At 43.1% G+C, this 13,543-nt stretch overlaps 1 protein-coding gene across 1 annotated transcript; it reads right to left on the minus strand.

Moving 5' to 3' along the window:
• Window positions 1-1,205: 1,205 nt before the first annotated feature.
• On the minus strand, window positions 1,206-10,517 carry RPS14 (ribosomal protein S14). Its single transcript, XM_007943618.2, has 5 exons — window positions 10,508-10,517; window positions 6,924-7,074; window positions 5,876-6,037; window positions 2,004-2,080; window positions 1,206-1,273 (listed from the first exon to the last, which is right to left on the minus strand). Exons 2-5 carry the CDS (start codon window positions 7,070-7,072, stop codon window positions 1,206-1,208), a joined length of 456 nt encoding a protein of 151 aa, XP_007941809.1. The 5' UTR covers window positions 7,073-7,074; window positions 10,508-10,517.
• Between the last annotated feature and the right edge of the window lie 3,026 nt (window positions 10,518-13,543).

Raw genomic sequence — 13,543 nt, forward strand, 5'->3', positions numbered from 1 at the left:
CAATGACAGGATTAAAATTCTTAGCAGGGTCTGGCATATAACAAGCACTGCTGTACCACACTAAACCACTTTCACCTCAGGACCTACTTGCTCATCTCCTCCACCTGAACTTTTCTCCCACAAAGAACCTGGCTTATTTCCTTGACAGTTTCTTTTCAAATATGCTGAGTAGTTTTACCACAGTGAAACAGCATGTCAGTGCTTTCCCCTCTACAATTTATCACTACCTTCCTCTCAGCTCTTCAGCCTGGGATATTCAGCATCTTCTCTCCACTGAGCCTGGCTAATCTTGGCTAATGTTCACCCATTAACCACTGTGTTGCTTTCAACAGGTTTAACTCAATCCTGTCCTAGGGCCTTTCCTCTTCTGGAATGGAATGCTACTGTCCACAAGTATGTGGGGGGTCTTTCCTAAGACATTCACATGGACCTATGGTATCTCTTACAGAACACTAAGTACCATCTGGTACTCTTAGTCTCCGGAGGTGATGTGAGCTTGCAGAAAGCAAGAACTTTGTCTTTTTCATTGCCGATGAAAATAGGGCTTGGTGTTTATTTGTGGAACGACTGAATCTCTATGTACTTTATGTACTGATGTGGCACAATCTCCAAGATCCGCCAAGTGAAAAAAAAGCAAGATTCCTAAGCGTGTGCTATCAGTTCTGCACAGAAGGTGTGGGGGGGAACACCCACCCACACATGTTTATATATGGAGCATGTCTGGAAGGCTCCTCTTCTGCTCAGGCTACACTTGGCTCAACAGTTCTCACCCTGCTCTGGCTCTTTAAGTGGTCCATTTTTGGAACCAACACCACCGTTTACAAAACAAGGTCTAAGGCCTTGCTCAGCTTTACATCACTGAGGCAACTTAATGCCACACCAGGAGCACTGTGGACAAACCCAACCATAGCACACTATCTCACCTCTCCTTACTTCCTCAGTCCAAACCAGGCTCAATCACCCCTCTAAATTCCTCTATAGGTTAATTACATCTACTGAAGCGGTACACTCTATTAAATACCTGCTGTTTTATCACTGCACCTATGACTTCCAGCCAGCCCCAGGCCCTGGCTAAACCTAGACAGGAGGAAAGAATCAAATACCCCCGTGGGACGGGGGTGGCTCCTACATGAAGGCAACATTAGTCGAAATCGTGTACATGAAAGTAGTTTATTAACAGAAAACAATAATTTGAGGAGTCCTGTTCACAGACGGCGACCACGGCGACCGCCCTTTCTGCGGGTGCTGTCAGAGGGGATGGGGGTGACATCCTCTGTTGGGGGGAAGAAAAAACATCATTGCCTGGAACTGAATGGGAAGGTCTCCAGGCCTCCCCAGCCCAGTGTTCTAACTGATAGGCAACGTACCCTCTCTTCCCCAAATGAATCTCCATACGGAACAGGTGAATGTAGAACTGTCCACCACCTGCTTTCTGAAAATTCCTGCTATCATCCAACCTCACTTTCCAGAGGGGGTAATTGAGGTTCAGTGAGGGTAAACGACTTCAGACTGATGAGTCAGTACATGTTGCTACCAATTGCAGAGAAAAAGAAAGAAGGCGCCATGACCACCTTCCTAGGAGTTGTAAGGAACCAAGATCTAATAGACATGAGGGTAACTGGTACTACACAAACGTAGCACCTGCTCTGGTATTTAGTGGGCGAGGACCAAGGATGCACAATATCTTACAATGCAGCAAACAGTCCATACAAAATGCCAAAAGCTACCCCCTAAAGAAAAACAATGTGTCTTTCCTTCAGATGCTGCCTCAGGCAGCATGGGGCAGATTGAGAAATGAAACTCCTCATGCTGATGGAAAGGGTAACACCCACATCAAGGGGCATCCAGGGAGAAATTTTAAGTCATACAATGTCCCCTGTAACCCCCAATAACAACCTAACTGCCAACAGTCATCAGACCAGGCCCTGTACCCACTAGAAATATCATTTCTTGGGTTAAGGCTTCAAAGCAAAACAAAGTATCAGTCGGAGAAAGGTACTTACCAATCCGCCCAATCTTCATTCCTGAACGGGCAAGGGCTCTCAGGGCAGACTGGGCCCCTGGTCCAGGGGTCTTGGTCCTAGGAAACAAAACTTTAAGTGAATAAAAAGCCCTTGGCCATTTTGGGCTGTTTCAATTCTTAAAGCCTGTACTCAAGTCTCTGGCGATTCCCCTTTCTCACGTATCAAAATCTTCTAGCTCAGGGGTCTGCAAACTTTTAGTTAAGGGCCAAATAATATATATTTTAGGTATCGTGTACCACTTATGGTTTTTGTCACATACTCAAACAATGTTTTTAAAATGACAAAATTATTAGCCTACAGACCATACAAAAACAAATGGCAGGCCAGTCTTAAAACTATAGAGGCAAAAATCCTCAATAAAATACTAGAGAACAAAATCCAACAGCATTTTAAGAGTCACACACCATGACAATGTGGGATTTATTCCACAAATGCAGGGATGGTTCAACATTAGAAAATCAATCACTGTAAACACCACATGAAAAGAACAAAGGAAAGCCGTATGATCATCTCTATGGATGCAAAAATAAAGCAAGTGATAAAGTTCAACACTTTTTCTTGAAGAAAACTCTAAAGAAGATTGGAGTAGAAGGGGAATTCCTGAATATGATTTAGGGCATATAAAAAGCCAACAAGCAACGTTATACTTAATGGAAAAAGACTTAAGTTTTCCCCTTGAAATCAGGAACAAGAGAAGGGTGCTTACTCCCTCTTGCCACTTCTATTCAAATCATAGCCAGAGGGATAAGACAAGAAAATGAAAGGTATCCAGACTGGAAAAGAAGTAAAATGATTTCTATTTGTAGATAACAGAAAAATCCCAAAAAGTCCAAGAAAACATTCAGAGCTAACAGAAGAATTTAGCAAAATTGCAGGGTCTCTGTCAATAAACAATGATCAGTTGGGTTTCTATACACCAGCAATTGAGAAACAAGAAACAGAAGTTAGGAAATCAATTCCATTAACAATACTATCTAAAAGCATAAAATGAATACATGAATACAAGGACATGAAGGACTTATACAATGAAAATTATAAATCACTGCTGAAAAAGAGTAGACTTAAATACATAAATGGAAGAATGTCCCATATTTATGGATTTTAAGACAAATTATTAACGTGTCAATACTACCCAAAGCCATCTATAAATGTAACGCAATCCTGACCAAAATTCCAATAGCCTTCTTTACAGAAATTGAAACAGTTCACATAATACTCAACTTTATATGGAAAAGCAAGAGGCCCCAAACAGCTAAAACAATGCTGAACGAGAAGAACAAGTAAGAGGACTCAACATTTCCTCATTTTAAAACATATTATACATTTACAGTAGGAGCTCTGGTGGCGTACTGCCTAACACATTTGACTGCTAAACAGAAGACTGGCAGTTCAAACCCACCAGCCACTCTTTGGAGTGTTGTTGTGTTATGTGCTGTCAAGTCGGACCCAACTCATAGCGACCCCTCCTTGGGTTTCAAAGGCAGTATCACTACGAAAGTGTATCACTCAATCTTCCCTCCTAGGAGTGGCTGGTGGAGTGCCAGCCTTCTGGTTAGCAGTCAAATGCTTGAGGCCTTGAAAACCCAAGGAGGGGTCGTTATGAGCTGGATCCGACGTGATGGCAGTGAGAGTTGAGTGGTACAGTTACAGTAATCAAAACCACCTGGTACTGATGTAACAGACACACAGACCAACGGAATAGATTTAAGAGTAGAGAAATAAACCTACACATCTATGGCCAACTGATCTTTGACAAGAGTGCTAAATCCATTCAATAGGGAAAGAAGAGGCTCTTCAATAAAATGTGCTAGGAAAACTAGATTTCCATTTGCAGAAAAATCCAACAGGATCCTTCACAAAATAAATTAAAAATGGATTGAAGACCTAAACATACAAAGCAAAATGATAAAATTCTTAGAAGAACTAGCAGGGGCAACGTTGTTAGGATTATCTAATATAAAGTACAAACAGCAGAAGGCAAAACAAATACATGAGACCTCATAAAAATTATGGGAAATCAGAACCCTTGCTGCTGGGAATGTAAAATGGTACAGATGCTACAGGAAACAGTGGTGGCGCCTCAGAAAATTTAAAAAGAGAATTACCGTATGACCCAGCAACTCCACTCTTTAGGTATATACTCAAGAGACTTCAAAGCTGACACCCATATATCAATATTCATCACAGCACTATTCACAATAGCCAAAAGGTGGAAACAAAGTTGAACTGGCACAGTAGCTGCTGAGGCTGCTTGTGTACAACAAAACACACCTCTTGGGATCTGGTTCCTTGACTTAGAAGTTTAGGATTACAGTTTCACAGGACACCCCAGTTAATTGGCAAAGTAACATGTTTAGTGCTTCTGTCCTATCTCCTAGTTTGCTGTGTAGCGTCTGGGGTCCTAAAAACCTGCAAAGGGCCATCCAAGGCACAATTGGTCTTTATTCACCTGGAACACAGGAAAGAGTACGGAGGATAAGGCATGTGTCATGAACTGCCACCACAAGCAACTGCCTCCTCTGCCATGAGACCGAAATAACTAGATGGTGTGCAGCTAGTATTACTGAACAGTTCAGTCAAAGATTCCACAAAAGATTTGTGATCAAAAGGAGGTATACAGAACTGAATTTAAAATTTTCACAGACTAGACTTTCTGGAGCTATGGAGGGTGGACAAACCCCTGATAATTTTAAACCTTAAACCAAAAACACCCCCTGGAGGCTTCTTAAAACCGACTTTACCTTAACTAGTAAGAAATGTCTGCCCTGAGCATTACACTCTTTTAAGAACTACATGTATGAAATCAAATTGATAACAGCAACTTGAAAGATTAAATGGGAACGTTAAGGGGGCAGTAGGTTGATGTTAATGAGGAAATCAGAAAAGGAGAGTAAGAATAGTTACACGATACAAGATATAATCAATGCCACTAAATCATACATATACAAACTACTGAACTGGTACTCTACTGTGTCTATCCTCAACAATAAAAATAAAGAAAATTTAAAGAAAAAACAAACGGCAAGCCAGATTTAGCCCTCAGGCCAGTTTGCCCTGCTTTGCCTGCAACCTGTTTAAGGCATTGTCTCTTCCTATCACATGCTGCGATTCTAAAAATTCTTTTGTGCCATCTATTTCCACTTTCTCTATCTACCGTAGACCAAGATACCACTCTCCCCTGGACCACTTCAGAACTTCCTACTTGCTATGTTCCCCACCCAGTAGTCATCTTAAAAAGCAAACAAAAAATCTAATCAAGTCACCACTACTGAAAAATTTTCATGCTTCTCACCTCTCTTTGGGCTAAAGCCCAAATCCTTACAAGATCCTGTAGGACCCTGCCTCTTCCCATCTCTGACCATACCTTATGCCACTCTTTCCCTCAGAAGGACCAAGTTTACTCCTACCTCAAGACCTTTTCTTTGGAGGTGTCTAGCTAGGATATTCTTCCTCCTTCCTTCACTGAACTGACTCCTGGCTCTTCATTAAGGTCTAACTTTAAAATTACACTGTATCACTGATAGCATTCCTGACCAATGCTATACTTTTGCTTCCTGGTACTTGCCACAAATAGAAACCACATGTTCTGTGCTTTAAGTTGTTTAAAGTCTGACTCTCCCACCAGCTCAGGTACCACACAAAAAGTAGAGGCGATCATCTTTTTCCCCTCTTCCAGTTACTTGAGCACAGTAACTGGTATGCAGTGAATACTCAATAAACACACTAAGTTGCTTGGAGGGTAGGAGAAAATTATTAAATATGTAAATGTCTAAAATGTCTTGTGTAAGGTTGTAACAAAAAACAAAAAGTTAAATCTGGGTACTCTAGCGTCCAAGCCACCCAGCTCATACCGATTTCCTCCTGTGGCACGGAGTTTGATGTGTAGGGCAGTGATGCCCAGCTCCTTGCACCTCTGTGCCACATCCTGGGCAGCCAACATGGCGGCATACGGTGAAGATTCATCTCGGTCAGCTTTCACCTTCATCCCACCAGTCACACGGCAGATGGTTTCCCTGAGGACAAAAGCAGTTCTTTCTTTCTTGTTCAACACAGATCAACACTTATTATGTCCTAATGAGGAAAGAGAACTATAATGCAAGTAGGACAAGAGTGCCTACTATGCCTAAGGCATCTCTGACTGCTAACCAGAAGGTTGGTGGTTCAAACCCACCAGCCACTCTATAGAAGGAAGACTGGCCAATATATTTCCATAAAGATTTACTGCTTTGGAATCCCAAAGGGGGTTGCTACGAGTCAGAATTGACCCGATGGCAGTGCGGGTTTTTTTTTTTTTTTTTAAACTGCCTATTAACTAACTGTTCAACACTGGGACTATAAGTGAGCAAGACCACATGGGCTCTGCCCTCATGGGGTCCACAGTATAGTGAAGTTGAGAAAACTAACGCAGCTAAGCTCTATATTATCACTTCATATTAATTTTTCCATTTAATTGTCAAATTCCTTTATAAGGGAGGCACTAAAATATTTGTGATTTAGATGACCAAGCACAACGTTTATTTCTTAGTCTGCCTGGTTGCCAACAGCAAAAAGAGAAACACCTCCCTCACATAAGGAGCTCTGATGGCATAGTGCCTAAGGCACCTAACTGCTAACCAGAAGGTTGGCAGTTCAAACCTACCAGCCGCCCCTTGGAAGGATTGGGCAATCTCTTCTGTAGCGATACTGTCTCAGAAACTCAAGAAGGGGTCGCTGTGAGTCGGATCCGACTTGACGGCAGTGAGTTTGGTTTGGTTTTGGTTTCCCTCACATAAACCTCCTTATCTGGACAAAATAGTAATTCTTTCAGGAGAATACCCTAAACTTCCACTGAATCCTAGGGTCCTTTCTTCACCTAGGCCCTTGCCCGCTGAGCCTGTGACTCTCCACCCAGGTACTTACTTGCCAGAGAGATCAGTGACATGGACGAAAGTGTCATTGAAGGATGCAAAAATGTGGCAGACACCAAAGACATTCTCTCCTTCAGCCACCTGAGGTCCAAGGCTGATGACTTGCTCTTCCTTCTTTTCCTTCCCCTTGCGAGGTGCCATGTCTGAGTGGAAGGAAAACTCCAACGTCAACAACAAAAGGTTTTCAGAACTTCTTTTTCCTAGCTATTAAAGGAAACCCCAAGTTTTGCTCCTGGGTCTGTCTCCCTTCACCTAGGACTGTTAAATAATCACTCATATCTGCCTAACTCAAACCTCTTTTCTCCCAGCACTCAAAAGATTTCAATTTGCTGGCTAAAAAGGGGGGAGTATCCTTCTTTTCTCCAGCAAGCACTAAAAGCATAGCTCATAGCACCTACAGGATAGAAGCTTAGGGACCTAGTCCAAAAAACCCAGAACAAAACCCAAATTCACTGTCATTGACTTGATTCTCACTCATAGCGGCCCCCCTGCCTTGGGTTTCTAAGGCTATATCTTTACAGTAGACTGTCTCACCTTTCTTCCGTGGAGCAGCTGGTGGGTTCAAAACATGAACCTTTTGGTTAGCACCCAAATGCCTTAACCATTATATCACCAGAGTGCTTTAGGAATCTAGTAGCAGACCTCAACCCAAGTAGCTTCAAATTATTACCCAAAAGGTCTCCCAACCATAGAAAACATATGGCTTAGATCTCTGGAGACCACCGAATACAACCAACACCTCTGTAAACCTGGGCAAGTCAATTTTGGGTCTTATGTTTCCCCACATGCAAAACAGAGTTGGACAGACATGTTTGCCATGGCGCGCTCTACCAACTACTCTCCTCCCTAAGACACACCATTATTCTCATTTTACAGATGGGAAACTAAAAGCTGAGAAATGTTTTGATTTGTTCAGGTGACTCAAGAAGTCAGCTGCAGAGCAGAAAGATCAAAACCAAGGTAGGGACTAGGTCCCCACACCTCACAACACATCCAATGCTAAAAATGCTTCCGTGTTTTCTGGCCCCCACAGTATTTACATGGTTGTACACCTTCAAAAAGCACGTAGAATCCCAAGGCCAATATTATGTATCCATGTACTGAGAGAAGCTGTTCTGAAGACCCTTTATTTGACAAAATGCCCACTGCCTGTTGAATTCTACACCAACTATCAGCTTAAAATCCAAGCGTTCCTGATCAACATAACCCTCGAGACCCATTGCTTCCTGATTCTTGATCTTCACCTGATCCATACAAAAATCATTCCATCCTCTAGCAAGACATCTCCTGACAAGATTACTCCACAGTTTTTTGAATTGAAGCTCTTCAACTTTTACTAGCACCAAGTATACAGTATTAAAGCATGTCCTCCAGAAGGCCACCAGAAAAGACTCACCCCAGAAACAAAATGTACATACGAATAGCTCTAATCTGACACAGTGTCTATGAACAATCAGTGTCACAAGACTGAGGAAAGGGAGACATTAGTTGACTGGAGAGAGGAAAAGTAGTTGAGAACGTGGAAGGCTTTCTGACTCAACCCAGGATCAAGCATCAAAACAACTTCCTAAAATTTCAGAAAACAGAAGAGGTGAATAAAGTTGTCCAACTACCTGCAGATGGAAAAGATAAAAGACAGGAGGGACCCTACTTTGGCAAGAAGCAACTGGGATTTTAAAAGCCTGCAAGCAGCCATCTAGATGCAACGATGGGTCTCTCCCTGTCCAGCGCAAACAATGAAGAAAATAAAAGATTCATGGAAAGAATTAATCCTAGGAACTGGTACACCATGCGATCCGCAGCCTATATTGACTATGAGACCAGAAGAACTAGATGGTGCCCGGCTGCTAAAGTCGACCACTCAGAGGGGGATCTATATAGGAGACCCTGGATAGTGAAGGAGAACAATGTGGAACAAAACTCAAAAGCATTTGTTAAAAAAAAAAAAGGGGGGGGGAACCAGGTTTGCTGGTTTGATAGAGCCTGGTGGAACCACAGACTATAGCCCCTAGCTGCCCTGCAGGTCTAGAATTGAAGCCAAACCTGTGGCTTCCAGCCAAGCAAAAGACAGGCATAGGAGTTGAACATTTACCTGAGGAAAATACACTCCTTGGAGAGAACAATCATGAGAGAAAGAAGAGCTGTTTATGCACAGGGAGACAGCTCAGGGGGCAGGAGTGCATGCAGGGATGGACACAGGGAAGAGGTGACTGTCGGGAGGAAGTGAGAGGGAAGGTATTGCATTGTGGTGAACTGTGGTCAATGTAATGAGACAAAGTATATGTGAACTGCTGTATGGAAAGTGAATTTGCTCTGTAAATTTTCACCCAAATCACAATAAACAAACAAACAAACGAATGAATTAAAAAAAAAAAAAAAGACAGGAGGGCCTGTTGTCGTTGTTGTTATGTGCCACTGAGTTGGACCTGACTCATAACGACACCTCCTTGGGTTTCTGAGGCAGTATCACTACGGAAGTAGATTGCCCCATCTTCCTTCCGAGGAGTGGCTGTGGGTTTGAACCACCAGCCTTTTGGTTAGCAGTCAAGTGCCTCAGGCACTAAGCTACCAGAGCTCCTACCATGGGCTTAGGAAAGCCCTTACTTCACATGTTCCAGTATCTTGCCAGTGCCTTCTTGGCATTGTTTAGTCAGTGCCTGATATACAAAGCAGTCAAAGTACTAGATCTTACTAAATGTACAAAATTACTTGTCTATATTTTCAAATTAGACTAATGGGCACAATGTAGTGGGATAAGGGCTGTTAAGGAAGATGCCATGGAGATTTACAGGAGAGAAGGCCTACATTCTTTCTGGAGAAACCCAGGAAGACTTATGTAAATGTAGTCTGTGTCCTGATGTACCAACATGAGTTCCATCATGGTGGTTACTTAATAGATACTTATTTTCCCCCATCCCAATGTTGCTTGAGGTGAGGATGACAATAACGGTCACCTGAGGGGAGGATAGATAAACGCATAGAAGGAGCTCAGGAAACCCTGGTTTGCAGCCACTACCCCAATTTCTGACTGAGAGGCCTGCCCTCAGCGGGCAGGTAAACGTGGTCCACTCTGCAACAGCTAAAAGCATCCAGATTTAGGAAGCACCGAACACAGGGCAGAGGTTTTTCCTGCATTTCCTCCTTGAAATCCTTACAACCACCTGTGATTGGTACTCCTATTAGTCTCATCTTTCAGACTAGTAAACAAATTTGGGATTAAGCCCTGGCCTAAGGTCCCCCATATAAAATGGTGAAGCAGATGTGGGAGCCCAGATCTTCTAAGGTCTCCGCTCCTCCCCACATGTTGTGCGGCCGCCCAAATGTGGCCGAACGCAGGGACAGGGCAGGGCCTGCACTCACCCCAACTTCAAGCTGCATTCCTGAAGCAAGGCCACATCCCTTCCAAAGGGCGCGAGTTTAAGTCTGGGTGGACCGAGAACCCGGGTCTAGATCCGCCGGCTTCACCCATCCTACTCGGCACCCAGGTCATGACAAGACCCCAGCCCAGCGTTCCCGGCGCCCCCGACCCCCCCTGCCATAAGATGCTGCCCGATTGTCCCCACCAAGGCCTCATACCTGCGCGTCGTCTCCAGACTCCGCCACCGGAAAGAGAGGATGCAATAAGGCGGGGCGACGGGTCACAGCCACGCTCCCGGAAGTGCTACCTCTGAGGTCATAGGGCGCCTCGCTGCCTCCCGGAAGATGCTGCCTTTAACGTTTCCAAAGGGCTTAAGATTTCATCTTCGATAAAGACAGGTGATTTGCAGGATAGCGAAAGGAAGCAAAGGTGCGAGGAATGTCACTGCGAACAGGTAGACCTGTGCGACTGCATGAAGCGGCTAATCCTGCTGGGTGAGCTAGGGCTGTGTTCCAAGATGGCGGTAGCTACGGCTAGACGAACTTCCGCTGTCCTGACCCCGGGCCTTGGCATCCTGGAGCCTGCACCGTCCCTCGTGGTACGGAGGAAGTAACAACAAAGCAGCCGTAATCTCGTGCTTTCACTTATTAGATACTGGGCTCTGTGCTAGATGGTAGTCATAAAAATAAAAATATTCATTATATAGTAAGAAGCTCTGGTGGCGCAGTGGTGAAGCTCTCCGCTGCTAACTGAAAGGTCGGCAGTTCGAGCCCGCCACCGCTCAGCGGGAGAAAGATGTGGCATTGTGTGTCCATAAAGATTTGTTGTTATAAGGCGGCGTCCAGTCGGTTCCGACTCATAGCGATCCTGTGTACAACAGAACCAACGAAACGTTGCCCGGTTCTGCGCCATCCTCACAGTCTCGTTTCTGTGATTGAGCCCATCGTTGAAGCCATTGTGCCAATCCATTCTTTAAAAAAAAAAACAAAACCTCACTGCTGTCCAGTCGATCCGACTCATAGTGCCCCCTCTTGGGTTTCTGAGGCGGTATCACTACGGAACTAGATTGAACAGGGGTGGCTGGTTAGCGGTCAAGTCCCTTAGGCACTACGCCACCAGAGCTCCCCCAATCCATCTTGTTGAGGGTTTTCCCCTTTTTCTCTGAACCTCTGCTTTACGCAGCAGGATATCCTTCTCCAGGGAATGGTCCCTTCTGACAGCATGACCAAAGTAAGTGAGACGAAGTCTGGCAATTCACGCATCTAAGGAGCATTCGGCTGTACCTCTTCCCAGACAGTCCTGTTACTTCTTCTGTAAAGATTCAACCTTGTAAACCCTGTAGGGCAGTTCTACTCCGTCCTACAGGGTCGCTATGAGTTGGAGTTGACTGCATGGACAATGGGTTTGGTTTTAGTTTTTATTGTATACAAGCCTGAGCTAAGCGATTACGTGTTATTTGTTCGTTTACTCCTTACAGCATTATCAAATAGATACTGTTTAATTAATCTACTTTTAGATAAGCGATAGTAAGTAACTTGTCTGAGATCACACTGTTGTAGCAGATAGGGAATTCTGACTCCAAAGCCTCTACACTTCACTGTGCCCCTCTAATAACAACAATCTGGACCTTGAAGGGTTGGGAGAATGTGCAGATGGAGATGTAGAAAAAGGGAAGAAATGTTCCTAGCTGAGTTTAGCAAACAGTATATAGAAAAATGAGAGAGAGAGAGAGAGAGAAGCTCTGGTGGCGTTACACATCGCTGAATACATCACTGAATGACAAATACATTGCTGAATGATGGAATTTAGTTTAGGGACTTAAGCGTAATTTAGGGAAGAACTCTTTATATAGTTCCTCTTTCCCATTTACTAAAGTTATTAATTACAGAACATCCATAAAATATAAACATGCAAAAAAGGAGAATAAAAAGAAGCAAAAAAACATTCTTTATTATACCATACCACTTTATCAAATTGGAGAGCGTTGTTCCAATCTACCCACCACCAGCCACTCCTTGGAAGGAGGGTTGGGCAATCCACTTCCGTATGATACCACCTCGGAAACCCAAGAAAGTGTCACCATGAGTTGGATCAACTCTACGGCAGTGAGTTTGTTTTTTTGATTTTTTCTTTCCAGAGATGACTTTCTATATCTATATCCATGTTCTTATCTTTACCTATATAACATACAGTCTTAGATAAATGAAATTATGTTGTATATGCAACTTGGTAACTTTTTTTCCCTCTCAACATTGTGGCTGTCTCTCCATAGCCAGCAGTAGAGAACTACAACATCTTTTTTAAAATTTGGCTATTATTTTGAATATGAAGTACATTCACAGAAATGAAAATCTATAATAAGTGGTTACCAAAAACTGTGCAACGAATGTTCCTGTGTACCCTGTACCTAGCGACCCATTCCTCTTCCCTGCAGACAGCCAGTGATACCTTTATCACACCATTTTTGAAGGCTACATGATATTCCTTTGTAGAGATATACCATAATTTATTTAACCAGTTCTTGACTGATGGACATTTAGATTACTTCTGGAGTTTGCACATATAACCAAGACTGTAAAAACATTTGGTTTAGTCTCTCCTTAGGGTAAAACTGTCCTCCAGAAAGTTCATATCAATTTTTATTCTGCTACACTGAGCAATCAAAAATATCTTTTTGTTGTATTGCATTTCTTTAATGATTACTGAGATCAAGTAACTCTGTAGATTAACCATTTGCATCTCTTCTGTGAATTATCTGTTTATATTCTTTGAAAGAGAGGCCTTTTTTGTTTTCAGGTAGTGAGCTCCCCAGTACAGCATATATGTTAGCAGAGAGTGGACTGTTGTGAAGTAAGCTCTTGTTTTGATAAAGGTTGTATTAAAACAAAACAAAACAGTGGCCAAAGACAAACCCACGGGCCTCTGAACCTCAGTGACAGAAGGCTTCCTGGAGGGAGCAGAGCTTGATCTTAAAGATGAAGGCAGCTCACATAATCACTTCAGGACAAATTTTTCCACAGGGAAGTCGCATCTCCATTGTCAAAGTCACTGCCTTCAAATTCTGCTTTGATCATTTAATCGACATGTTTATTGCTTCTTCAAATAGTTTAGTTTTAATGGTTAAGGCAGTGATTTCTAGAGTCAGACTACTTGGATTCAAATTCCGGTTTTGCCACTTGTAGCAGTGGGTTCTTGAGTAAAATTTATAACCTCTTTGGACTTCATTCTTCTAATCTGTAAAAATGATCAATAAC

Source organism: Orycteropus afer, unplaced genomic scaffold, assembly GCF_000298275.1.
Source record: "Orycteropus afer afer isolate SDZICR_OR568_19922 unplaced genomic scaffold, OryAfe1.0 scaffold00110, whole genome shotgun sequence".
Lineage (NCBI taxonomy): Eukaryota > Metazoa > Chordata > Mammalia > Tubulidentata > Orycteropodidae > Orycteropus > Orycteropus afer.